Here is a 27728-nt window from a genome sequence, read left to right on the forward strand (position 1 = left end):
GTGGACATACCGTTCTTAATAAGGATCGTGTGTAGTTTACTTATTGGTGATGGTGAGTTTATGGAAGAAAGGCACTTTAGTTATATGATGACTTAAATGGATTTTGCAGTCTGATTGGGGAACCAAACTAATGTATAACATAGCTAGTGAAAAGTCTCAAATGATCTCACGTTTCCAACTTAAAATGAGGCTGATGTGCTAAGGTTGTGGTATGGAAATGACCTTTCCCCCCCCAAACTAACTAGAGCTTGTTGGAGAAATAGCTGATTCTAGGTCTGGGGAGGAAGTACACAAAGTGAGCCTGGGACACCTTCCATGCCAAAAAGCAAGGAAGACTACCATGGTCCTGTCTAAAGGACTCAGGAGTCAGCTTGAAGAGTCTCCCGTTAGTCCAAAATGAGAAAAATAGTACATGAATAAGGATGGGTTGAAACACCAGATACACATAAATCCATGTTTATAATGATAATAAAACAGAAAGCTAACTGGTCACCCCTGGAGGATGTTAATAAAGGCATTAGGAAATGTCTTTTCAGCATCTCTTGATATAGTCAAATGATTTCCTCCTTTTATTCTTTTGATACAATTAATTATGATAGTTTCTAAATTTAAACCATCCTTAGTTTAGAGAAAATGATGGTTCAATAAAGGGAGCAGGCAGAGCCAATAAAAAGAAAGTGTCATCTAGAAGAGAGCATAGACCTTCTACCTTATACTATAAGCGAAGATAAATTCCAGGGGGATTAAAGATCTAAATATTAAAAATAACACAAGAGAAATACTAAACAAAAATAATGTAATATTTCTATAATCTAGGAATGGGAAGATCATAGGAGGAAAAGAAACTTAGAAGTCATAAAGGAAGACAGGCATTTACTATGTTACAAAGAAATAGGACAAAACAAAACACAAACAAGGCAACATACTAGAAACAATAGCAAATGGTTAAAATAGAAAAAATAAAATTGTAATGCTTAGTAATTGACAGGTGGTCAATACCCTAATATACAGAGAATCTGTATATTGATAAGAAAAGGACAAAATCAGTAGAAAGATGGGTCAAGGATATGAAAAGACAGTTCACAGGAGAAGAAAAGTAAATGGCAATCAAAATTAGGAAAATACGCTTGGCTTCATTTGTAGTCGGTGACGTAGCAGTAGCGAGATAACTGTGATTTCGTGTCGCAGATTGGTGAAAACTAAAAAGAGCAAGGGTGCAGAATATAGGGCCTCTTGGCGATGCTTCTTGGCACAGCTGTTTGGAAAGGAAAACTGGCATTATGTATATAAATAATAGGAATTACTTTGACTTAGCAGTTCTGCTTTTAGAAATCTAATTATAGAAATAAAAACAAAAACCTTTTAGGATAAATGACCGAAAATAAGAATTGCCTCATTGTTTCAGTGGCAAATATATTGTAAACAGTAACAGTTTAATTTTCTCCTTGCCGCTTGTCGTCATTTTTGATGTCAGAGGGTCAGCCTAGTAGGCTGGGGTCGGGGAAGGTGAGGATGTGATGGACAAGGAAGAAACTTCTCCAGCGCTGATGGTGCTTCGGTAGAGCTAAGAGGAGAAGGGCGCTTCCTTCTTGTGGTGCCAATTTTTGGCTTCCTGGCGCTGGCCACACGTGTATGGATCGTTTTTAAGTCAAGGTCTTCTCGTGCACGATAGTCTTATGTACAGAGGGCTTTTATGTGAGTAAGTACATTAGCCCCTGTGGTCCCAGCTATGCTCCAGATGTCAGGGCTCTGCAGAGGTGAGACTGCAAAGGGTAGGCACGCTGATAAAAAGACACACAGCTGAGTGTAAGGGAGAACAGCAAAAAGAACCTCAGAAAGTTCTTGCCGTTTGAGTGAATTTACTAAGGTAGAAAAGGACTTCATACTTATTAGTAAGGTCTTAGATACCGATGCTTAGATTATTTATGTTATATACTGAGGCCTGTAATTGGTGTTCATAAGGAGGATCACAAGTTTTCAAGAAGAAGCTTTAGTTGTTTTTATTATACTTTGGTTTTAAAAGTCTGGGAAATATATAATTCAATTTAGAGAGATTTTTACCCATAATACCTTTTAAAGCAAGTATTGTATAAATGGGTAATTCTGTCTGTACTTGGAGAACTTGGCTTTCTAGAGTAACTTGTTCTTTGATACTCCTGGTTAGCTGCTCATTTTGCCATAAATACCACTTTTTAATGTTCTAATACCCTTTTTCCTTCAGTTTTTTGTAGCATCAGATCCAACAGTTAAAACAGATAGACTGTGGCATGACAAGTACACTTTAAGGAAATCCATGATTCCTTCATTTATTACAATGGATCAATCTAGAAAGGTAAGGTAGAAGACCTTTTTGGGTGTGTGTGTGTGTGAGTGATTTTGAAGTTTTAATACTATATATACCTGATATTTGTGACTAAACTCTAAACAAAATTTTGTAGCATTTTAGTATTTTTTAACATTCTTAATATGAAATTTCTATTAACTGAATATGGTAGCAGATTGACATGTTTTTGTCATGTTCCTGGAGTTCATGTGACACTATACCAATGCTTTTGTTACTAAATTTTTAATGAATAGCCAGTGTGTAGCTTATGAGTGTCTATAATACTTGAAGGATTTGTCATTTTAATTTTGTGTAAAGGTAACCATAGACTATTTCCTTTTTTAGGTCCTTTTGATAGGAAAATCGATAAATTTTTTGCACCAGGTTTGCCACGATCAGACACCAACTACAAAGATGATAGCTGTGACTAAGTCTGCTGAGCCACCCAAGGATGGTATGACAATGACAGGGTGTTTCTTAAATGGTATTTTGTTCACTGGGCTGACAGAGAATCTGAATTATATCACCTGGACACCTTGGTATGGACTATAACACACGTAAAAATGGGTTAGCCTGAATATGTTCTTATTCATTGTTTTACACAGAATACAACCGTGAGTATTGGAATAGTTGTAGCTGGTTTGCCTTTTTGAGTAATTTGTATTACTTTTTTATAGTTATTATGCCAAAATATGAAAGTAAAGGAAAAAAGTTTGCTAATAACAGCCATGCATTGGGATTTAAAGGCTCATTTAGAGATCAGCAGAGATTTAGCAAGTGTTAGTTGTGTTAAATCGTTGCCTACCTTAGGAGCTCTTGGGTTTTCCCTCATTTTTCTCTTGTTCCCTTATATTTTTCCTATTTGCTTCATGCCACAGCTTCAGTAGTATCATGGTGTTTTGTGCATAGCTGACTAATTTTGATAGCTTTCCAATCCTAATTATATTTGCTGTTTATACTATCACCTTGATTCATTCAATAAGCTTACTTTGCAAAGGACATTTTGGTAGGTATTTGGGGAGGTAGTAACGAATTCACCATGGACTATGCCTTCAATTAGCTTATGGTGTGATAATGGAGATAAGATAGAATACAATATATAATAAATAATAAAAGGTAGAAAGTGATAAATAAAATGAGATGCCTAGATAAAGTGTGTTAAGTATTTTCAGACAAGGCAACCAAGAAAGCCTGAAGGAAGAGATCCTAACTGAACTGGCCCTTGAAGAACAGGTGGAAGTTGACCTTGAGTTGATGCACAATCCAGGAAGAGAGGACAGCACAAACAGAAACATGAAATAGGAGGAAGGACTCTGCTGAAGATGATAATGAAAACATAGAAAAACAAGTTTTTGAGCAGAGTCATGACATAATCAGAACTGCTTCACGAAATTACCTTCTTCCTTATAAAATAATAGATTAGAGAGGGAGAGACTAGGACCTAGCAGATAAATCTTATTTTGTCATTGGATGCTGTCTTAGTAGATAATGGTGGAACGGAGACTAGTAGGCAATAGTGTGAAAGACGGTGTTTAGCAGAACTTCGTAGTTCTTTGGACAAGAAGGGCAGAAGAGAGAGAAGAGTCAAAGATGATACTAAAACTTTGAGCTTTTTACACTAGGGGGAGCAGACAATTTAGGAATAAAATCGGGTCGGGAGAAAAAACTTTTCAGTTTGGAGCAATTTGATTTTAAATAGCTGATAGGACATCTTAGTGTAGCTGACTGGGAAATGCTGCACTGAACTCTAGATAATGGTCAGGGCTGAATATAGAGATTTGGGAAGCACCTGCCTAGAGTGGAAACTGATGGTATAGAAATAGCTCCAGTTACTGCTACGACTACTTCTGTTCCAGCAACTGTTGCCATCCTCATCTTCATCTCCACTGCTGCCAGCATCTGTTGGGGACAAGGTTTTTGCTATTAAGTGTATAGTATAGCTGGGAAGAGAAAATATTTATATTCCCCAAAACTAATAAAACAAAATCAGAGGGAAAAGCTAAATTCATGTTTCTTATCTATGAAAAAATTTTCATGAGTTAAAAGTGTGAAAAAAAATAGTACAATTTAAAAAACTGGAGCATAAGAAATAAGACATCCCTGAAACACTAAGAAACAATAATTGACAGGGAAGCTTTGAATTTTATTTATTCTACTTTTGGCTGAAATTTTGTAAACCTTTTTTTTTTTTTGGAGTAAAAATCCTTATTGATTCAAGTAAGGGTATAATAACATTTCTGAGGGAAAAGGTTTACATTTTTAAAACTATATAGATAAAAGGAAATACAGCCCCACCCTAAAATATTAAAATAGGCACAAACCATCAAACAGTCTCATGGTATTAGGGTCAGTCAGACTTCATTCTTCTGTTGAAAACAGTGCGTATTTTCTTGCCTCTGGACACCCTAGCTTTGCCGTGAACCAGAAACCGGACCAGTTGTTGCGAAGTCAGTTCTGACTCATGGTGACCCCTGTGTGTCATAGTAGAACTGTGCTCCGTAGGGTTTCCAATGGCTGTGATCTTCTGGCAATAGACTGCCAGGCCTTCCTTCTGAGGTGCCTCTGGGTGGACTCGAACCTCCGTACCAGCGTGTAATTGGGATAGCAGCAGCAGCACTAAAATGGGTTTTTCTTAATGGAGCTCTTTTAAAGAACAAACAAGCGAGAAACAATCCTAAAGTCTTCCCATATTTCCAAGACTGTTAACTCAGGTTGGAGAAAGGGACTTCCACGTGTGCGCTACAGGCCTTACCTCTGTTTCTGATTTATGCCTGACCTTGAGCAGGTATCTTACTTTATCTCAGTCTTAGATTGTTCTTCAACACTGGGATTGTTTTCTAATTGAAGCGTTAATATTTTTTAAATAAGTGTTTGCTAAAAAATCTCTAGTGCTTTCCCTGTAGTTTCCTCTGCGACACTATGAGATGGCGGTATGGTAATAGTACCTAACTTTTACACAGAGTTTTCCAATTCAGAAAGCTCATTCACGTGTGTTATTTTGGTTTATTCTTAAGACTGACTTATGAGAATGCCTTTTAGGTATGTACAGGTGACTCAGTATTGACATGGCATGTGTGTTCTTTGCACTTGTACCCACGTGTTTTAGTGAGATTTCGAGTTAGTTACATTGTAGTAGGTAATTTGTCCTGTATATTCTTCAAGTAATGAATAATTCTGCCACTGGTTTCTTTTGTAGGTCAGAATGTAAATGTCTGCTGTAAATTCATCTAATTATTAGAGTTCTCAGCTTCACGTTCTCGTGGTTCTACTTTGTATTCTAAATATGTGTACCACGTGCAGCTTGTCTTTACTTTAGTCTCCTGTTGGTACCATTTTACAGGTGCCGGTATTGACTTGTATGTACGTGCTGTTTAGGTCTTCCTTTGTTAAAATACAAATAATGTGTGTAAGTATTCTTTTCTCTTTTGTTCTTTACAGCTGTGGATTTATTCACAGATTTAGAAAATGCATTTCAGGGAAAAATTGATGCAGCTTATTTCGAGACCAGCAAATACCTATTGGATGTTCTCAATAAAAAATACAGCTTGCTGGACCACATGCAGGCAATGAGGCGGTACTTACTTCTTGGTCAAGGAGATTTTATAAGACACTTAATGGATTTGCTAAAGTAAGAAAACTGTATCTGTTTTGATTTTTATAAATATATGGTAGATTTAACATGAAAAAACAAAGATCCTTATAATTTCTGAATATTTTTAGAAAAAAATGGCATTAGTGGACAATGAATTGAATTTTTACAGAGCATGTTCTTCAAATAAAATTTGAAAAGAAAATTTTCAGAAGTTAAGCTCCCTTGTATTTTGGCTGTGGCTACCAGCAGAGCATAAAAGTCTAGTGCTATGCTTTGTTAATAATAAATATCTGTGCCCCTTGTTAACACTGTGACACAGTCTTTAGTGTGTAAGAAGTTTAGGATGTAATCAGATAGACTTTAGCTTTAGTTTGAAGTTAATCATTCCTTATGGCATCTCTCATTCCAGAATTAATTCTGTGTCCTTCCCCTTCATCCATGGAGGTGCAAACTGCTCCGGGTCAGAGCAGATTATGCTCATGGCTCCAGAAGCAGTCCAGACCTGAGGATGCAGCCAGGGCACCTGGGCAGCATTGGCGAGTGGGCACCCAGAATTGTGGGCCACAGCACATGACAGGGATAGTTCATTTTGGCATTGATAAGAATGGAGCTTATTATTAATTGTTTGTGCTCCTTTTTGGGCACTTAAAATAGTAAATTACCTTTAAATTATACCTGTGCTAATCAAACATTCTTCTAGGCCTTTGGTTCTCGCACTTTAGTGTGTATCTGATCCCCTAGAGGGCTTGTTACAGTGAACGGTTGGGCCCTGTGTCCAGAATTTCTGATTCAGTGGATTTAGGGTAGGACTTTTTAGGGTAGGACTTAAGAATTTGCATTTCTAACAAGTTACCAAGCAGTGCCGATGCTGCTGGTGTGGGGACTACACCTTGAGAACCACTGTGTTAGGCACATAGCTGTTATAGTCCTGCCTTCTAACCAGACGTCAGTTTTCAACAGGAAAAATGATTTAGTGTTTTGAGGCACATGTAGCTAACTCTTTTCTACGTGTTCGTGAGTGACATCGTCAAATCGTTAGATCAGTTAGCTCATGAAAGAGTTGATTATCTGCTAAACATAAAAGGCTTTGTGATTATACTTACTGAAGTAGCATTTCCACCCTTTGAGAAAAGAAGGGGTTTCCTCAAAGTTAAGTACTGGTTGTGAGATCAGTACCTGTTTGAAGCCTGAGTGGTGATGAGTGAAGGATGAGACGTTGTTTAAGGTTTATAGTGAGTACGTATAAGGATGTGGGATGTGCACGCTGGTTAAGTTACTGTGAGGGAGGGAGGATGGGAGGGAGAGTGGGCGGAGAAGTTGATGCACGTGAGAGTAGCCGGTCCTTCCTTCCAGGGAGAATCAGGGCCATGATAACATACTATGATGCAGTCATTTAACTGACTTAACATATTTGCCTCGTGATGAACTTGGGTATTTAGAGCACCTCGTTTTTGCTATTCAAAGGGGAGTGCCATCAACATATCTCCAGCTTGCCTCAGACTTATTTGAGAAAAGTCCATGTTGTATGTCTTTTTTCACCTTGTCTCTGCCCATTTTAGTGTCATAGGCAAATTGCTTTCTAAAGGCCTGTGAACAGGTAGAATCTACACGTGTGCTTTAGGATGACTGCATAGGATCCTGACTTGGTCAGCTCTTGATGAGAGAGATGTTATGTGCATATTTAGAAATACAGACACCGGTAACCTTTAACATGCTTACTGATAATGCAGTCATTCTCAACCTTTTAGCATCATGACTTGCACGTAGCTAGTTGTTTTCTTTGATTTCATGAAGTTATCTCGTCCTTCTTTCCTCCCATTGGCTCTCATAAAGGAAATTGGAATAGTTCATGCTACTCATACAGCAGTCTTAAGTTTGAAAACCTTATTTGTTAACAAATATGGCACATATAAGTATTTCCTATTTAAGCTCAGTCAAAATTAATTTTTTTTGAGACTTCAGAGAAACATTTCACTCAATAATTGGTAAGACCTACTTACAATTAATGCTATGAAACATTTGTTACCACATTGTAGTTTTGGTCCTGTTTGTCTTCTCAGTTTTTATAATTTGAACTTTTACTTTTTATAAATTTTAAGTTTTTAAAATTCATTAACAATTCAAGTAACATTTTCTGTAATTTTTATAAAAAATTTGTTAGACCAGAACTTGTCCGTCCAGCTACTACTTTGTATCAACATAACTTGACTGGAATTCTTGAAACTGCTGTCAGAGCGACCAATGCCCAGTTTGACAGTCCTGAAATTCTCAAAAGACTGGATGTTAGGCTCCTGGAGGTATTTTAACTTTCTTTGTTTGGAATGATGTTTTTCTGAGGGAACAAAAATTAACACAACAAAGTCTAAGACCAGGGTATTGTGACTTAATATTTTCCATGTTGTTTAAGACATAACTAGTTGTTAAGAGTCGCTGTTGGAAGTCTGGACATCCTGAGTTTGCCTCTCAACTCCAAAATTTGTGGTGTGAACCTAGGCATGTCGCTTAATTTTCGAACATCACTAAGTCTCAGTTTACACGATTTAAAAAAAAAAAAAAAAGGACTTCACAGGGTTATTAGGTTTAAATTTGATAAACTATAGAAAATGCATTTCACGGTGGTTGGTAGCACACAGTAAATGCTTAGTATGTCATAAAGAAAAAAAAATTACAGTTAATGGTAATAAGTTTGATAAGCCCAAGAGGTGATGTACAATAATAATATTTATTTATCAAAAAAACATGTTTTTAGTTTCAGTTTGGTGAAAGGTAACTTTTCCTAGGGACATGGGTGAGTAAGTATTGTTATTTACTTAGTTACAATGTAGGATCATTAGCAGGACCTGTTCGTTTTCTTAAAATATTGACTTAGAAGGATTTGAAGAATGTTATAAGGCAGTAGGAGTTTTTTTTTTTTTTTGTCATTAAAATGGTGATTAATTTTAAACATGAATTTATAATATTCATTCAAAAGTATTTGTAGGGTAACTTCTATGCTCCAGTCATTGTCCAAATGCTGAGGATACAGGAATTGACAAAAAGATTCAATTCCCTGCTCTTACACAGCTAGACACTTAAAACTCTTAAAGCGGTTTTAAAATTTTGGGCCTTGTTTTGCTGTATTTTCATTGAATAGTAGACAGGCACTTCAGCAACAAGTTTATCACTGGTGGAAAGCCCTGCGATTATTTTTATATATATATATATATTTTTTTTTGGTATTAGGTCTCTCCAGGTGATACTGGATGGGATGTCTTCAGCCTTGACTATCATGTTGATGGACCAATTGCAACTGTAAGATTATTCTCATTGTTTTTATGGTATTCACAGCTACTTAGATTGCTAAACATTTTGCTGTTTTAAAATTGGCTTTCTTCACAAAGAACTTCTAATTAAAGTGACCACTTGACATTTAGGATATACTCATTGAATGAATACTTAAGCCAAAATTGTATGTGTGCATTTTAAATGACTACTAATGGGTGCTAAAATGCTCTATTATTTTAAGAATTCTTAAAAATATCGTTTGTTCTATCATAGGATTTGGCAAGTACTTAATAAATGGATTGTTCATTTTGTTCCATTATTCTTAATACCGTAGCAACTAATTTAAGATAATTCGAAAGGAACTGTAAAGCGTATTTTAGGGGAATCGTATTTTTACTACTTAAATAAAATTTGATATTTAGTATTCATTTAAACAGATGAGAAAAAGCAGTGCAATTGTTCACAGTGCTTTTACCATACGTAAATAAATGTACTGTTCCTTTTAACAGTTACCGAGTCGTAAAAGATGGACCAGCAGAGTTGTCTTTTTACATATCTGCAATTAAAGTGCTCCTTCTTACTGCTCATTTTTTTCTTTATTCACACTTGCATAAATTCTCGTTGATAAAAGATAACTCTTTGAACTGATTTTAATCATTTTTATATCTGAAATATATTAAAGGAAATTGCATTTCTTTTAATTACCATAAATATTTTGTTAAAAAGTACTGTAGTTGGCTCTAAAATTTCTTCCTACTCAGTCTTGTAGACTGACTTCATGGTTGTTTTCCCTGCCTCAAAATATAAATCATAACCCCCTGTTAGAAGAATTTCATAGATTTACCATTGACAGATACGTTTGTTGTTGTTAGGTGGTGTCAAGTTGATTCTGATTCATAGCAACCCTATAGGACAGAGTAGAACCTCCCCATAGGATTTCCAAGGAGTGGCTGGTGGAGTTGAACTGCAGATCTTTTTGGTTAGCAGCCTAGCTCTTAATCAGTGCGCCACCATGTTTGTTGTATCTACTGTGAAATGTTAGCTAGTGGTGCAATTTTTTTAATATATAAATTCCCAGTGTTTAAACTTTACCAAGTTATAGCTACTATATTTAAATGTAAAACTACTCTTATATTTAATTTTTTTTCATACTCAACTTTTTATTCTGTCCTTTGACTTACATCTTAAGCAGTTTTAGTGGTTATAATGCACAGAGCAGTATGGTATTTTAAAAAATTATTTAAATTAGAAACTTTTATATCACCCACCTTTTCAGTATAGTACATATAAAGTTAATTACATTGATTATTTCATAAAATAGATTTAAGTATACATGGAGAAATAAAATATACTGACCATGGTCTATGTATGCGATATTTAGTTATTTCATAATGCTGCAAGATCTTATTAGGAGTATCAGAGGTATGTGTTCTGTACCTTTTGTATAAACAATTGTTTGTGCAGTATTAGATTGTTAAATTTTAGAGTTTTAAAGGTTCTGTATTAGCAGAAAGAGCCAAGCAAAGAAGTTTGTTTCATAGCTTCATTTAAAGAAAACAAAGTTCTAGGGTAGAAATGGCAAATAGAGGTCAATTTGTATGCCAGCTCCAGTGGACTGGTAAGTGGCACCTGGAATATTGAATTGAGAAAGAGGGAGAAAAGAGTCCTATAATTGATAAACAGTATTTGGCAAGGGCATAATATGGAAATTGTTTCTTGCATGTCTGTTGCCATTCCAGTTCTAGGGTTAGGTTATTTCCTGGCGTTGGTATACTTTTAGCTAAATTGCTGTACCGATAATCATATTATTGTATAATTAGAAGTATTTAGAGTGATATTAGAAATCAAGATAATTTTTAATTATCAGAGAAAAATTAAATTCTATGCAGTTGCATTCAAAAGCTACAAGGAAGATAAAAAAAGACTGTTGTATTTAAAAAATACTTTTAGAATTAATATTTGGAAGAAAATGGGTTTGCTGCTTTCCCCTGTTAAATTTAATTTTCCTTATTAACACTATTCCCTTCCTATTCTAATTAATTGAGGTGATCATTTTTGTATAGAATTTAATTATAATGGATACGTATCTTCTATAATGTAATTATATCATTATATGTTATATAACACGCCATTAAAATTTTAGCTGCACACATAAATTCTGTGATTTAAAATATCAGGGAAGTTTTAGTATTGGTCTAATTTTGAAAATTAAGAAATTAAAAACACATTCAAAAATTTATTAGCTAATAAAGTTCATTAACTATTTTGAAAATAATTTTTGTTCATCTTGTTTTTAATGAATCTTAAACTGTTCGGGAAAATGAATTATTTTATTCAAATTTTAGTATGGTTAGGTCATTTAATATTGGTGGCACAGCAGTTAAAGTGATCAGCTGCTAACCGAGAAGTGAGCAGTTCGAAAACACCAGCAGCTCTGTGGGAGAAATTTGTGGCAGTCTCTTTCCATAGAGATTTATGTCCTTGGAAACCCTATGGGGTCACTATGAGTTGGAATCGACTAGATGGCAGTGGGTTTGGTTTTTTTTGTTTTTATACAACTAAAGAAGGATTTGTGGATTTTTTTTTTTTTAAGTTGTGATGTTTGGTATAATAGCCTAGTGTTAGCTGAAGAAGAATATGGAAACATTTTCTTTAATCTTCTTATTTTGACAACTGGCAGGATAGAATCCATTTTTTTCCATCATCGATCTCCAGGAACCGGTGTCAGAAACTTACCTGTTTAGTATTTCTCTCAAGTCTATTTTACAGTGAGATGAACTGAAAGACCTTATAAATGGTAAAACTAAATAAATGTGGTTGATGTTTACCCCTGTAGAAATGCAGTAGAATATGAATATTATCTCTTAAAAAGTTAATATTTCTAAAGAGTTGTGATTAAATTGAATTTTTGTAAATTAGATAACTTTAAATGTACTATTGGAGCTAAATACTTAAAAGGGTCCTGTAACACATTATTTGTTTAGCAAAAAATCCTTTAATTTTGCTGTAAAATTATTTAAACTAGTCACTGTGTATTTCTGTAATTGCAAGAACATTAATAGTGTGGGCAGTACAGCAAAATGGCTAATCCCCAGAACACTCATACTTGCTTTTGCAGTACCTTCAAAGTAGTTCTTATCACTCCTGTTCAGACATTTAACAGTCAGTCAGTATTGCGTCCCAACCAAACGCCTGGCTCAGAAATGGCATTCTGAAGAATAAATAGATACCCAAAACCAACCCACTGTGAGAAATGACAAAATACATGAAATAAGAAATCAAGGTAAAGCGGTATACAATTTAATCCAAAAATTTTAAGGATCAACCAATAAAAATACCATGAATGTCCAAAGAAGAGGGAAATTGGTGAGACCAGGAATAGATGTCTGGCCTTTTGCCTTGAAAGATGGCTGGACAGGTAGTAGAAATGACAGAATAGGGCCATAACAAGACATCGCTGTGGATGAAGTCCCAAAGCTGTGAACGTCCAGGGCTGGGCTCAGGGGATGCTGATAGAGTAAGGCATATGCTCTTTGATGCCCAGTCTAGTCCTGCTGTTGAGAGCTCCTATCTGTTTGGAAGATACAGGGGAAGAACTTGCAGCTGGTCTCTTTCCAGTTCGTTGTGTTGTAAGTATAAACACTGGTAACAAATGTAGATGAATTTTCTGTCCAGGTCATCTAGTAAACAGTAAAAATGCCCCCAGGTCTGTTACGCACACTCATTTATGTCTGTTAGAAACATCTTTGACACCGGTTTGCAGAAAACTCTGTTATCTGTATGCATAAGACATACTTATAAGAAAAAAAATGTGGTTTTTCTGAAGTTGATAATACAGCTGGGCATGTTCCGTATTTTTATTTGCTGCGTCTGGCAGCCCTCCGTGGGAGGCGGGCAGGGAAAGGAGGCCTAGCATAGTCTGCCTGACAGTGCTCACCCCTCCTGGCTGTGAAACTGCTTTCCGTGTACACTGAGATGAAGTGTTCAAGAGAGTAAAGCCGCAGAGTAACCTGGAGAGCTTTCTCAGACTGGAGATTGTTTTAGGCCTCCCTCCATGAGATTCACCGCCACGATAAGCTGTGGTTTCAGAAGAAAGTGTGGTCGTACCTCACGTGTTCCTCGGGTGATCTAGGGCAGGATAAAATGGCCACACATTTGGAGTTGTAGTTGAGTCCACATTTTAGATTTAGATTAGTTTAAAAATTTTGACTCACCATTTATATTAGCTGTGTAACGTTAGGCCTTTGTCTTCCCATTTGAAAAATTGGTCCAAAAATACCTACCTTATATTACTGAGAGTTTGCTTAGCATATTCCTTTGCACATAATTATTCAATAAATGTGGCTGTTGTTTTATAATGATACTTTTCTAAAAGGTACCGTATTAGTTGCTTGCATGTTACTTAGAATTTGTTAGAGTTGCTTGTGTATTCTCTGGGTTTATTGTTTAAAAGAAAAGAAAAAACTGAGACCAGTATTGGAAAGATTCTTATGCATGTAATACTGTATGCCTGTCTTCTGCTGTTCTTTTTAGGTATTTACTCGAGAATGTATGAGCCACTACCTAAGAGTATTTAATTTCCTCTGGAGGGCTAAACGGATGGAATATATCCTTACTGACATACGAAAAGGACATATGTGCAATGCAAAGCTCCTGAGAAATATGCCAGGTAAAATATTAATTAGATAGGCAATTAAAATAATTGTGTGCTAGCCTTACATATATTTACCAGAAACATTGCACTATATATGGTTTTCAGCAACTAAGGAAAAATTACAGTGTATATGTCACAGTCGAACTGAAGAATGATTCATTATTTTGCTTTTGGTTTTGGCTTTCTTTTAGAAAGCTCATGTGTAATATTGCTTGTCATGACTTCAGTGCAAATCAGAAAAAAAATTAAGTTGGAGTTTTTTCAAATCCTGAAGTTTTTCAGAATCAATTTTTTTTTTTTTCACTATAGTGCTCAAACATGTATGTCACTTTTGTTTTAAAAATCGCCAATTTTTAAGGAAAGAAAGCTGTTTAAGAAATCACTGGCTCATTTATAATTCACCTAGCTAGTGTTTACATCATTTCTTGGGACTTGCTTTGATCTTTTCTTTTGCTTCATAAACCAGCATGTGAAATTATTTTTTTTTTGGCATTTTAAAACTATAATAAAAATCATTAGGTATCAGATAGTCAAGATGAATGTAAATATTGATTGACTTCAGTTATGAATAATTTTGAAATCTTTATATTGAAATTAATTTGGTCAAAATCTTTGAGAAAATATTTCAATAAATATGTCTCTGAAGAAGAACTAAACTGTGTTTGCCTGTAACTCTTCGATGAGTAAAAAGTAATTATTAAAAAAAGAAAAGGAACAGTTCTTGGAAGAGTACATGATCTCTACTTCCTTACTAGGTTTGAGGCTAATGCCTGGAATAGCTACCAGAGTTCCAGAAGGCTGTGAGACAGAGCGATGTACCCATCTGAGTCAGTGTTGAAATATGGAATTAGCAGTTTTTACCAGGTGTTAACTGCCGTCAGGTTGGCCCCTGATTCATGGCAGCCCCATGAACGACAGAATGAAACACTGCCCAGTCCTGTAACATCCCCCAAATCAGTTGCAGATCAGACTGTGGGATCTGGATATAGGTCGCCAGGTCTTTCTTCGTAGTCTCTTTTAGTCTAGAAGCTCTGCTGAAGCCTGTTCAACATTATAACAACAGGCAAGTCCTCACTTACATTCCCAGCAGGTTTTTCCAGTGGGTCATGATACTGTTATGATCATGGTCTAGGTTCCCCTGGATTAACTGTGTAGAAAGAAAATTAATGGTGGGAATCCACTGAAATAGCTGAGAAGAAAGTCAGAGGGGACTTTTTTAAAAACACGTAATGGTTGTGAAAAATACGTACTGCCTTCACAGTTGCCTTCCTATATCCTAGTGAATGTAGGTTGACTTAAACATGGGGATTGCCTCTTGAATGGAGGCAGGACCAGGAATTAATCACAGGGAAGATTTCACAGCAAGTCTTCCAGTGCCGCATCTGTGTCTGAGGTGTCACTCAGCTTGCCGTCGACGCTCCCTCCTCTGCGTTCTTTCTGATGCCATCAAGTAGCTCAACGCTTAACTGTCACTTCACTCTGCCAGCATCTTTCATATTGTCTGATTGACGTCAATATGATACAAATACTTTGTCATTGTATCACTCTTATCCTTTCAAAATAGGCATCTGTATTACTTTTTTGTTTATTTTTTAATATTGGACTTCACGTGAAGGTTTACAGAACAAACTAGCTTCTCATTAAACAATTAGTACACATATTGTTTTGTGACATTGCTTAGAAACCCCATGGCATGTCAACACTCTCCCTTCTCCACCTTGGATTCCCTCTTAGCAGTTTTCCTGTCCCCTCCTGCCTTCTAGTCCTTGCCCCTGGGTTGGTATGCCCCTTTAGTCTCATTTCGTTTTATGGGCCTGTCTAATCTTTGGCTGAAGGGTGAACCTCAGAAATGACTTCATTTCTGACCTAAAAGGGTGTCTGGGGGCCATAACCCCGGGGTTTCTCCAGTCTTTGTCAGGCCAGTAAGTCTGGTCTTTTTTTGTGAGTTAGAATTTTGTTCTACATTTTTCTTGCACTCTGTCTGGAACCCTCTATCGTGATCCCTCTTAGAGCAGTTGGTGGTAGCCAGGTACCATATATCTAGTTGTGCTGGACTCAGCCTGGTGGAGGCCGTGGTGGTTGCGGTCCATTAGTCCTTTGGACTAATCTTTGCCTTGTGTCTTTGCTTTTCTTCATTCTCCTTTGCTCCTGACGGGATGAGACCAGTGGAGTATCTTAGATGGCTGCTCACAGGTTTTTAAGACCCCAGATGCTATTCATCCAAGTAAAATGTAGAACATTTTTTTTATAAACTGTGTTTTGCCAGTTGAGCTAGATGCTCACTGAAACCATGGTCCCCAAAGCCCTCAGCCCAGCGATTTAGTCCCTCAGGGAGTTTGGATGTGTCTTTGGAGTTTCCATGACCTTGCCTTGTACATGTTGTGCTGACTTCCCCAGTACTGTGTACTGTCTTACCCTTCACCAAAGTTATCACTTACGTGTTGCCTATTGGTGTTTTTCCATCCCCACCTCTCCCCTCCCTTTTAACCATCAAAGATTGTTTTTTTGTGTGTGTAAACCTTTTCATGAGTTTTTATAGTAGTGGTCTCATACAATATTTGACTTATTTCACTCAGCATAATGCCCTGCAGGTGCCTTGGAAGAAAGGCTTGGCGACCTACTTCCAAAAAATCAGCCATTTGAAAACCCTACGTAGCACAGCTGTACTCTGACACACGTGGGGTTTCCACGAATCAGAATCTACCTCAGTGCACCTGGTAGAACATTTCTAAACTTGCTTTACTAACAGGAGCTAATTAACTGATTGATTTCTCCTCATGAAGTTGCCTAGCCATTAACGGCTTTGACCCTTTGAAATATTTCAGGCCATGATTAAAATCTTTTCTTTTCATGTGAATATCCCTTATTAGTTTTTCATGTAGTACTCTTCATGTAGTGGAAACCGTGATGGCGTTAACCAGAAGGTCAGCAGTTTGAATCCACCAGGCACTCCTTATAAACCCTTTGGGGCAGTTCTGCCCTGTCCAGTAGGGTTGCCGTGAGTCTCAATCAACTCTTTAATCCGCTGTGACACATATCCAGGTCAGCAGTGTTAGAGTGGTATTGTTTCACTAATTCTGAAGTTCTAAAGAGGAAAACTTGTCATGTGTGAAGTAGATTACTATGTGTGAGGAATAAATCCATTGTCTTTATAAAACTAGTTGTTGAGAGGGTGATCAGTTTTCTTTACATAAGGTAAATAGATACTGCAGTTTTTCAGGATATTAAAATGAGTTTTTCTTCATATAAGATCTTTTAATTCTGGTTTAGTATTTTTTGTGGTGCCTTTACTCTGAGGTGTTTATAAACCTGAGTGGTCACTTTTGCAGTAAAAATCTAAGAAATACATCTTACACCACTTAAAAAAATCCTTTAAAAATTGTTATGGTATATTTTAGATGAGTTTTTATTCTGTCTTTTTTTCTCTTTTCTAAAAGTGTAAGTGTTGAACAACCGAATGCTCCTGCAGTGTGTGCTTAAACCTATGATTACTGTTTTAAATGCAAAGAAGAAAATGTAGATTTGTGGTGTGATACTGCTTTCGTGTACTTTCTTAGTTAGAGTCAACGTTTTCTGAGCGCTGGTGATGTGGCAGGCGCTCATCCATTTGTTTAGTGTGTGTTAACTCAGCCCCGGGAATGATGTTACACAGTGAGTAGAGTGATTTCTTCAGGATCAGGGGCCTGCGTACTTGGTTCTCTGCTGTCTCCTCATGGAAGTTTCCTCGGGATCAGGATCCCGTATACTCGGTTCTCCTGCTGTGTCCTCATGGAAGTTTCCTCGGGATCAGGATCCCGTATACTCGGTTCTCCTGCTGTGTCTTCATGGAAGTTTCCTCAGGATCAGGAGCCTGTGTACTCGGTTCTTCTGCTGGGTCCTCATGGAATTTTGATCAGGATCAGGATCCCGTATACTCGGTTCTCCTACTGTGTCTTCATGGAAGTTTCCTCAGGATCAGGATCCCCTGTACTTGGTTCTCCTGCTGTGTCCTCATGGAATTTTCCTCAGGATCAGGAGTCCATGTACTCGGTTCTCCAGCTGTTTCCTCATGGAAGTTTCCTCAGGATCAGGAGCCCGTGTACTTGGTTCTCCTGCTGTGTCCTCATGGAATTTGTCTCAGGATCAGGGGCCTGTATACTTGCTTCTCTTGCTGTGTCCTCATGGAACCTTTTGTACGCATTGTACAGAGGGTAACATATTTCCCTGGGTGTTGTTGAGAGGTGAAACCAAAAAAACCCATTGTCATCAAGCCAGCGCTAACTCACAGCCACCCCATAGAGTGTCCCAAGTTTGTAGTCTTTACGGAAGGAGACCTCTACCTCTTTCTCCCACAAAGTGGCTTTGAACTGCCAATTTTTCAGTTAACAGTTGACAGCTTTAACCACTGGGCCACCAGGGCTTCTGTTGTGAGGCTAAAACTGCTTATATTAGGTTCAGCATTCAGAAAAAAAAAAAATCATGATAGATTGCTGATAATAGTTACAAAGTCTTTTTAATGGGAATTTAGTCCGACATTTGTTATGTGAATACTTTAGACACTGCTGGTGAAGAGCAATAGAACAGACTTCTGTGCTCTTATGTTTTGATTTAACATTTAAGTACATCAACTTTGTGGAATGTAAAGGCCTAAGCAGTTGATGCTTAAAGAAAACTTTTTCTTTTTTTGACTGGTGTGGTTAGTGTAAGCACAGATTCTGGAACTAGATAGCCTGGGTTATGTTAGCGTGACTCCACCACTGATGGCTTCCAGCTTTAACCTAGTTTCTTAATCTTCTGCTTCATTCTCCACCTTTAGAGGGTGGGGATGACAGTAAGTAGCACTTACTTCACAGGGCTGTGTCAGGATTAAATAGAATGTAAAAGTGCCTGACCCCTTGTAAACATGTGTTTACAATTATTGTCATTATTATTATAATTATTGTTATTACTGTTTGCCTTATGATACAAGAAAGACTACCAGGTGATGTTTGGAGGAGAACCTTGAAGGTGATTAAAGATTTTGAAAGCAAGAGCTGTAAAAAAAATTCTGGTTCTTAAAACCATCTTTTGAGCCCTTAGCCTTGAGAAAAGTGAATGAGATGGCGTAATTTGATAAAATTGCTTTAAATATAGTAGCATCAGTTATAAATTCAAGCTGGGGAAGGTGATTTTAAAATTGTGAAGAAGCTGTGACGTTTTCAGATACACTCAGTGCTTTTTATAGGTGCAGCTGCTGCTTTCTGGTTCAAAGTATCTAAAGCAACATTTTAAGGTCCTTCTGATTTTTTTTTTAACAGTAGATTAAACAGTCATGCAGGGACTGTTCAGTAGTCGTCTTCAAAGAGAGTAGAAAGTGCAAGTCACTTTACTGCAAAATCTGAAGGTAGTTGGATCTGCAAAAAGTGTGATCATTTGGCCTTTCATTCTCTTTACTAGTAAGCTTGTGCTTCAGTATTGGGCACCTGAAGCAGGTGTAGAGAGCTTTGTGCACATGTATTATTACCCATCTGTAGGTATAAAAAGGTATATAAGTATACATATATAAGAAAATTTTAAAGAGAAAAAGTCAACTCATTTTTTAAGTTATATTTTATTAAATCTAAGACAATGTTAATTGTAAAATGTATCATTATTATATGTATCACCAAAAAATAAAAAGAGCTGCCAGTTAAACTGACAAAATGCTTTAAGAGCAGTCCTGTTGAAATACAGGAGTTAGTCCCTGCAGAGGACCTGACAGTCCCTCCAGCAGTCAGTTGCATTGCTTGGTGTTCCTCAGATAGGCAGTGCTTTTTGCCTGTGTGTCGGTAGGATATCTTGCTGTCTTAGGTAACGTAAAGCTTTTGTTACTGCTTTACAAGGAAAAGTGAAATTTCAGTCACTCAGTCATAATTGTATTTACTTCACTAATTTCAAATTTATCCCCCACTGTTGTTTCTATGGAAACCCTGGTGGCGTAGTGGTTAAGTGCTACAGCTGCTAACCAAAGGGTCAGCAGTTCCAATCTGCCAGGCGCTCCTTGGAAACTCCATGGGGCAGTTCTACTCTGTCCTGTAGGGTTGCTAGGAGTTGGAATTGACTTGACGGCAGTGGGTTGTTTTTGTGCTTTTCTGCAAACACAGTAATTTTTCATTTTAATACAGAATCACAGTGTAATCTTTTTTAATACAGTCACAACTGTGGTTGAAACTAAAATGTGATACCAACGATGCATGTAACCCAACTCAAACGGCATTGAGAATAGTGATCACTAAGTTCTTCTGCCTGACAGTGCTTTTAAGATATATTAAAATATGTTAAAGCATGAAAATGCACGTTATTTTAGAGGTGATAAAATATGGCAAAAATTTAGTAAATATAAAACACTTAAACTTTGGCTTATTATTTTTTAATAATCTTTATTTGGGTAAAAACAAATTTGTGATAACCCTGTGTTGCAGTCATCTAGTGCTGCTATAACAGAAAAGCCACAGGTGGATGGCTTCAACCAGGACAGCTGATTCTCTCAGAGCCCAGTGGGCTAGAGGCCTGAATTTAGGGCGTCGGTTCCAGGGAAGGCTCTCTCTCTCTCCTCTCTTGGGGGAGGTCCTTGTCAGTCTTCCCTTGGTCTGGGAGCATCTCAGCACAGGAACCTCAGGGCGAAAGGACCTGCTCTGCTCCCAGTGCTTCTTTTGTTTGTGGTGAGGTCCCCATGTCTCTCTGCTCACTTCTCCTTTTTATATTTCAGAGATTGGCTTAAGACACTATCTAATCTTGTATATCTTATCAGTATAGCTGCCATAAATCCATCTCATTTCATCATAGTGATAGAATTTACAGCACTTATGGAAATCACATAAAGTGGTGGACAGTCACATAATACTGGGACTCATGGCTCAACTAAGTTGACAGATATTTTGGGGGGACACAATCCAAATCCATGACACCCTGCCTTTTCCCATTTTTAGTATTGTCCATGCTACTATTTGTCATTAAGAATAGGGAAACTATCATGGTTAAATAGAGTTAATTAAGAGAGAAGAAAAAGCAGAAGGCAGTAGGTTAAGGGAGAGTGAGACGACAGTAAATTGGCTTGCCGATCAACCATTCCCTGTTGGTGTTTTCCTGTACTGCAGAGACTAAAAACTAAACCGTACATTTTCTAGACTTCTCTCCCATGAGGAAGCCAGATGTAATTTAAGTTCCTACAGTTGGATGCCTTCATAGGAGATGCGTATTGAAACCGGAGTTACAGGGAGAGGCCTTTAGAGCAGGAGACACTGTATTGCTGGTGCAGAGGGAGCAGGTGTGTGTGGGCTGACGGTTTGTGCCTTGATGTCCTGCTTTCCACACTGAAGCTCAGGTGCTGTGATTAAACAGTTACCCATGGTCTGTTCAGTAGTCGTCTTCATAGAGAGTGGAAAGTGCGAGTCACTGTACTACGACATCTGAATCTGGGTTTACAAAAAGTGGTGATTATTTGGCCTGTGATTCAGTATTAGGGGATTTCACTTAAACAAGAGAAAACAATTGGGGAAGAAATGGATGGATAAGGTGTTTTTTCCCCCTTCTTGAATACCCAGCATTCTACCAAAGTATCACTTAAGACTAATTTTGTGAGAGCTATTACTAATTCCCTTAAAAAAAAAATCATTTTCTGGTGTACAAATTATCTGGGGTCTCAGTGATTTGTTACATAAGGTGAATTTACTGTTTTGTCTGTCATCTGCTTGATTTAAGTAGCATTGTGTTTAATTATGAAATTAAAGTGTCCTACTTGTAATTTGAAGTTTTTGTGTAGTTGGTGGAGATGTCATTTAAACATACCTGTTCCCTGAAAGTTTTAATCTTTTTTTTTTATCAAACTTGAAGTTCTTTTAACAGCCTCTAGAGGGCAGTAAAGCATTACAGATGAACCTAACTGGCCCTGTAAATAAACTGAAGGGAAAAAATGGTCTTTCTTAATTTTGTGTGTAAAATTATCTACTGTTCAGGTTAACCTAGCAGAAGATACACTTCATTTATGTGTCTATTGGACTTGAGTGCAAATGGTGCTTACCCTTGTAATTAGGTAATTATTTGTTAGTCAACCATAAAAAGAAAAGCATGTATATAAATGTTTTAAATGGGTTCTCAGGACTCTGGTTAAAGAGATTCAGTGGGTGTTCCGGGTATAAGTTGTAGTTTTTAAGAATTAAATGACCTAGTTGTACCTTGTGGATTAAGTCTGCTTGTGAATTGAATTCAGGGCCAGTCATTAGAGGCCTTCATTAGGAATTTTACAAGTTCAGAAATATTTATACCATGTAGTGCTTGACTTCTCACATGGGAAAGACAAAATTCTAGTGCTGAAGGGATTTCAGACTTTGACTCTCTCGTTTCCTTTATCAGGCTCCTTTTCATTAGTGTCCTCATAAAGCAGCCATAGGTCTCTTCGCTCTCAGGCTTTATTGTAGAAGAATGCCGTTAAAGATGCTGTCTTCTCATCACTGTTAAGGAGATTTTAAACAGAAGATGGGTTTTCTAGAAGAAACTGTATTATTTGGTAGTACTTTAATAACATCAAAGGAAAGAATACCTATGTTAACATTGTTGTTAAATTGACTTTAGTCATGGAAATCTTTTGAAAAGGATGTGAATTTGAATAGTCAGGATATAAATGAATGCACAGACTATCTGCTTTAATTTCGACTGTCTAAATCATTCATTCAATAAATAGTTATTGAAAGCCTACATTGTTGTGCCTGCCTGTTGCCGGTATCTAATGACAGATAAGATGAACAAGGTAAAGAAGTTTATTGCCTATTAGGACAAGACAGGCATTAAACAAGAAATTATAATACACTGATAATTTATTTCATAGGGGAAAGACCACCAGGTACTACAGCAGTATAAAAAGGAGGCACCAGACAGAGTTGGGTAGGTTAAAGAAGCCCCCTCATAGGAAACGTCTAAGCTGGTGTCTGAAAGGCGAGTATGAATTAGTCAGGGAAAGACGAGTATGAATTAGTCAGGGAAAGAGTGTGCGGGGTGGGAAGTAGTACAGTGGTCTTGTCAGAAACTAGCATAATCAGAAAAGGGGTGAGGGAGGAGGTGTAGCTAATGAGGAGGCCAGGAAGCTACGCAGGGACCAGATCTTAAAGGCCTTGTAGGGTTTTTTAGTCATTTTTGCCTTTAGTGTCAGTGAGAAGCCATTGAAGGGTTTTACACAGGAGAGCGATGTGCTTAGATTTGTGTTTTATGAAAGCCCCTCTATTAACGTTGAGAAGAATGAGTCTGAGGGGAGAGCAAGGATGGGGGTTGGCAAACTGATGAGTTATGGTAACTGTGAGAGGTGATGTTGGCCTTTATAATATAGCAGCAGTGAGGGTGGAGAGAAATAGATGATTTTGAGAAAGATGTGGGAGGTAGAATCAGTAGGATTGAATGTGGAGAGATGAGGAAATAGAGCCAGGATTGAAATATGGGTCTATGATGTCATTTAGCACCATAGGGAACACTGGAGACAGGAGCAGGTTTGGAGGAGATCCTAGTTTAGTTTTAGATGTATTAATTTGACCTTTTTTTAAAAGTATATAGGTGAGGCATTTGGTTAGATTGTTGAAGCTTAATCAAGACAGACCTGGACAAGACAGAAAGATTTTAGATGTCATAGCTTAGTTGATCCTTGAAGCCATGGAATTGAATGAGGTTGTCTGGAAATAAAGTGAGAAAAAACAAAGATACTGGAGCAAAGAAAAGAAGAAGAGGACTTCATAAAGGAGGTGAGGAGAGACAACTAGAAAGGTGGACAAGCATGTCAAAAGCCAAGGAAAAAAGTGTATCGAGGAGGGAATGACCAAATTTGGCAAAAGTTGTCAGGATATCAAATAAGGTTTTGGATTTCCTAACAAAGATAGTCGTGCACTTTGCAGTGAGAAATTACTGGGAAGTACAGAAGTGAAGACAGCAGTAACTACCCTTGACATGGCGACATGGGCTATGAAGAACAAGAAGGAGTGAGGGCAGTAGCTAGAGAGTTTGTTTAAAAACTAATTTTAAATGCTGATGGGAAGAAGAAAGTAGAGGTTGAAAAGTCATCGGAGAAAGGAAGAGAAGATACTCAGAGCATATAGATATGGGGCCTAGCCCTGGAGCAGCATGCTAGTAAGTTTATAGTCTTGATGGCAAGAATATGAAATAGTTCCCATCTGACTGCTTTTTTTCTTCATGAAATACAAGGGAGGTGGTTGCCTTCTGAAAATGTGAGGAAGCTGGTGGGATCAAGGATTTTAGGGTAGTGAGGGCTGAAAATAGCTGTTTTGTAATAAGGGAGAGAAAATAAAGGATAGCTGGGCAGCATTGAAGACTAGCTAACAGGTTGAATTCCATGGATTTTAGGTTGACATCCAAGTTTGGGCAGTGATTTTTTTTTTTAATTGGCTATTGCTTTATTCTGCAGTTCACATATAACAGCCTCAAGCCCAACACTTGGTTTTTGTTTTCTCACTTTGTTACTCTTGCAAAAGCTGTGTCAGTAGAGACTGTCTCCTTCAGTAGAGTCCCCAAATTGAGCCTCATCTAATAAACACAGGCCCCCAAATACCCTGGTTCTCCAGCACTGTAACGGGGTCCTTCTGTTTGATGGCACACGTGTTTGTCTGTGCCGAGATTCAGCCCTTGTCCTATCACCCCAGCAGGCTCTAGATCGTGTACTGCTTGAAGCCTTGGTTGAGAGGCGAGTTGGGCAGTGTTTGGGCTCTGTTACAAAGAAGGCTGTGATCGATTAGCAGTGTCTGCCGTGGGGCCATGGTGACACCCTTTAGAATGGGGAAACTGGGGGAAGGACTACAAGCCAGTCATGGGACCAGGTGGGACACTTCATCCTTGCCATAGGTGGCCGTCCTCTGCGTCCCAGGCAAGAGGGCTGTGGAGGTGGTCGGAAGGGAACCTTCCCTGGGTCCGGATGGAACAGCTTAAGGCCCAAGCTAAAGGGAGCTTAGAAGGGCAACTCGTGTACTCAGGGGCCTGCACGTTGCAGGCCACACCAGCGTTAGCTCCTTATCCTCTGGAGTCAGTTTTATCTGGGCAGACAGCTGGCTACTTGTCCTCAGAGGCTTAAATGCAACTCGGAGGCGTAAACATTCTCACATGGCACTTACACAGAAAACAGCGTTCACTTCTGGATAAACTTCCAGAGCTTTCCAGGCCGTACTAAAAAGGATTATCTTCTGTGGGCGACTGAGAAACTGAAATCGAGTGAAAGGACAGTCTTACTATATTCCAGTTCCGAAATGAGAAAACAGCTTCAAAAAGCATGGTCGAAGCAGAAAATGCAAAGGCGTGGGTAAAAAAATGTTTCTAGAAGATGCCAGAGGGTTCAGACGTAACCCCGACTCTGTCTTCCACTTCTCCTCGAGGCTATGCCATGCCATGCCAAGGGCTTGGGAGACTGCTTGGTCCAGCTGACTTTGAAGATGATGTGATGTTCTGTGAGGGTGTCCAGGTATCTGTTGATGTTCTCCACTCTCTGCTTGTGGGTTTTGGGTGTCTTCTTCAGGATCCTTTCTGTTTGCTGCTTTATCTGCAGCTTCTCGAAGGCCACTTGGGCCAGCGTCCTCTTGTCCAGGCTGTACTGCCTCTCCTCCTAGTTCGTTTTGCTCATTCCCATCGCTTCCAGAAGTTTCGTACTGTCATTGTCCTTCTTTTTCTTCTTCCGCTTGGTCACACCAAGCCCTGTGATGCCTTTCAGTTTTAGGTCCCCTTCTGGACCTGCTCATAGGCCACCATGGTGCCCGCCCTACAGTCAGTAGGTAAGCTGATAATGATTTTTTAGTAAACGTTTTTTTGTTCTCTGGCTGTTCCGTTGCATATTCATTTCCAAATGTGGGTGATGTTAATGAATCTAGAAAATTAGTGAGAAAATTGTGTACTCAAGAAAATCAGAGATCATAAAATGGAATTAATGATTTAATTGCTATGTATGTATTTCCAAAGTGTCTTGAAGCCAAATATAAAGAAAATCCTGATTTATGAAGCTCAAAAATGAACTGTAAAAAAAGTTGGGAAAAATACATAACAAACTACTAAAAACCCATGCTTTTATACAAGTACTGTTGGGTTGATTGTGAATATGACTGCATGAGAAAAACTCTAGAGACAACCTCAAGAAATACAGACTAACAAGAACAATAAAAACTTGAATATTTATGGAATTGTGGAATCTCTTCTATTTTGTATAAAGGATTGACTTGGAGCTAAAAATGGAGAGGAGTAGGTACAAATGTTTTTTATTATGTTTCTGTAACAAATATAGATTCTTCCAGAAATAGTGCTGAGAGTAGCCCACTTAACATTTTTTATGTCATTAACCAGAAGGAGTCAATGATGAAATTCAGTTTTTTCAGTGATGTTGAGCTTTCTCTGGTAAAAAAATATCAGGATGGATAAATGTAAACTATGTGGGTATTTCTCCAGTAGAAAATAGATGGCATTCACTTGGAGTAAGTGTAAAACGGTGCATTATAGGAAAACGTACAACGTGTACGTAGAGAACAGCAGATTCAGAGACATTGGATATCATCGTGAGACCTGAGTATCATTATATATGATTTGTAAAGACGTTGGTAAATTTGTTTTCTGATGAAAAAGTCCACCAGAATTCTGTGATAAAATTAAGAACGTAAAAAAGCAAACTGATCATAAATAGTACCTCAAACTCTTTCATGTAACTTTGCCACACTACGAAGAATGTGATAAAATTAAGAACGTAAAAAAGCAAGCTTGTCATAAATAGTACCTAAAACTGTTTTGTATAACTTTGTTTGCCACAGGAAACCATGGTGGCATAGTGGTTAAATGCTACGGCTGCTAACCAAAGGGTAGGCAGTTTGAATCTGCCAGCGCTCCTTGGAAACTCTTTGGGGCAGTTCTACTCTATCCTATAGGGTCTCTATGAGTCGGAATCGGCTCGACAGCACTGGGTTTGGTTTGGCTTTTTGGTTTTGTTTGCCACACTACAAAGAAACCAAATCACACTCAAGCAAGATCTTGAGGGTCAGTGTGTGTACACTCCCATACACATGTTGGAAACCCTGGTGGTCTAGTGGTTAAGAGCTGTGGCTGCTTACCAAAAGGTCCACAGTTCAGATCCACCAGGCGCTCCTTGGAAACCCTATGGGGCAGTTCTGCTCTGTCCTGTAGGGTTGCAATGAGTTGCTGTGAGTTTGGTTTTTTGGTTTGGGTACACATGTTGAATGCTTTAAATCTACCTAGATAGTTCTGTAGGTGAGACTACCTGGCTCTAGAACGTTCATCACAGACCAGTGATTGGTGAGGACAACCCATCCCCCACCCCACCGCACCCCCACCCTGCTGTTGTTGCTGGCCCCTGTTGGGGTGCAGGGATACAGTCCTGTCGTTCAAGCTCTTGGGTTAAAACTGAAAATAGTTATAAACGGTCGTTATTTGCCCTAGAAGCTTAGAGTATAATGTAGCTGAATACCACTCGAAATAGCATTTTGTTATGCCGTTTACATTTGAAAAGTACAATATTCCAACAACAATTTCAGTTAAATACACTTTGAGGCTTAGACTAGGAATCTGGCCCCGTTATAGTTGTCAGTAGGGAAAAGTACATTTTTCATTCTAGGCTTAAAAATGAAATGTGAAAGTTGTTTTTGGTTTAATGTTTAGCATATTCATGGATTATAGATTCGTAGCTGTATGAAAGAAATGAGCTGTGTCTGGGACATAAACTGGTCTCTGAGGTGGTTGTGCTGGAGGACAGCCACCAGTGATGGCAGAATGATAGGCAGATGCACCACTGATCTGAAGGACAGCCTTTTTTTTTTTATGGTTACATAGATAAGATCGCATCTTACAGGTCTGTGGACATGTACTGCCTTTGACAGTTGTGCTGGGTGCACTATAGATCTTTCTCTTCGAAAGGAGCAGGT

At 38.0% G+C, this 27728-nt stretch overlaps 1 protein-coding gene and 1 pseudogene across 3 annotated transcripts in view; one reads left to right on the forward strand and one right to left on the reverse strand.

The window, feature by feature from the left end:
• Positions 1-27728, forward strand: part of TUBGCP3 (tubulin gamma complex component 3) — a 116774-nt gene that overhangs the window by 65077 nt on the left and 23969 nt on the right. For all 3 annotated transcript variants that reach the window (XR_002786781.2, XM_003414044.4, XM_064275215.1), the window contains exons 12-17: positions 2222-2332; positions 2669-2777; positions 5762-5951; positions 8077-8212; positions 9138-9206; positions 13713-13848. Coding sequence is in view for 2 of the 3 variants with exons in the window: in XM_003414044.4 (XP_003414092.1) it covers positions 2222-2332; positions 2669-2777; positions 5762-5951; positions 8077-8212; positions 9138-9206; positions 13713-13848 (751 nt within the window). In the remaining variant the exon portion in view is untranslated. The remainder of the gene's footprint in view (positions 1-2221; positions 2333-2668; positions 2778-5761; positions 5952-8076; positions 8213-9137; positions 9207-13712; positions 13849-27728) is intronic.
• Positions 25151-25560, reverse strand: LOC135228585 (protein FAM32A-like; annotated as a pseudogene).

This window comes from Loxodonta africana, chromosome 23, assembly GCF_030014295.1.
Source record: "Loxodonta africana isolate mLoxAfr1 chromosome 23, mLoxAfr1.hap2, whole genome shotgun sequence".
NCBI lineage: Eukaryota > Metazoa > Chordata > Mammalia > Proboscidea > Elephantidae > Loxodonta > Loxodonta africana.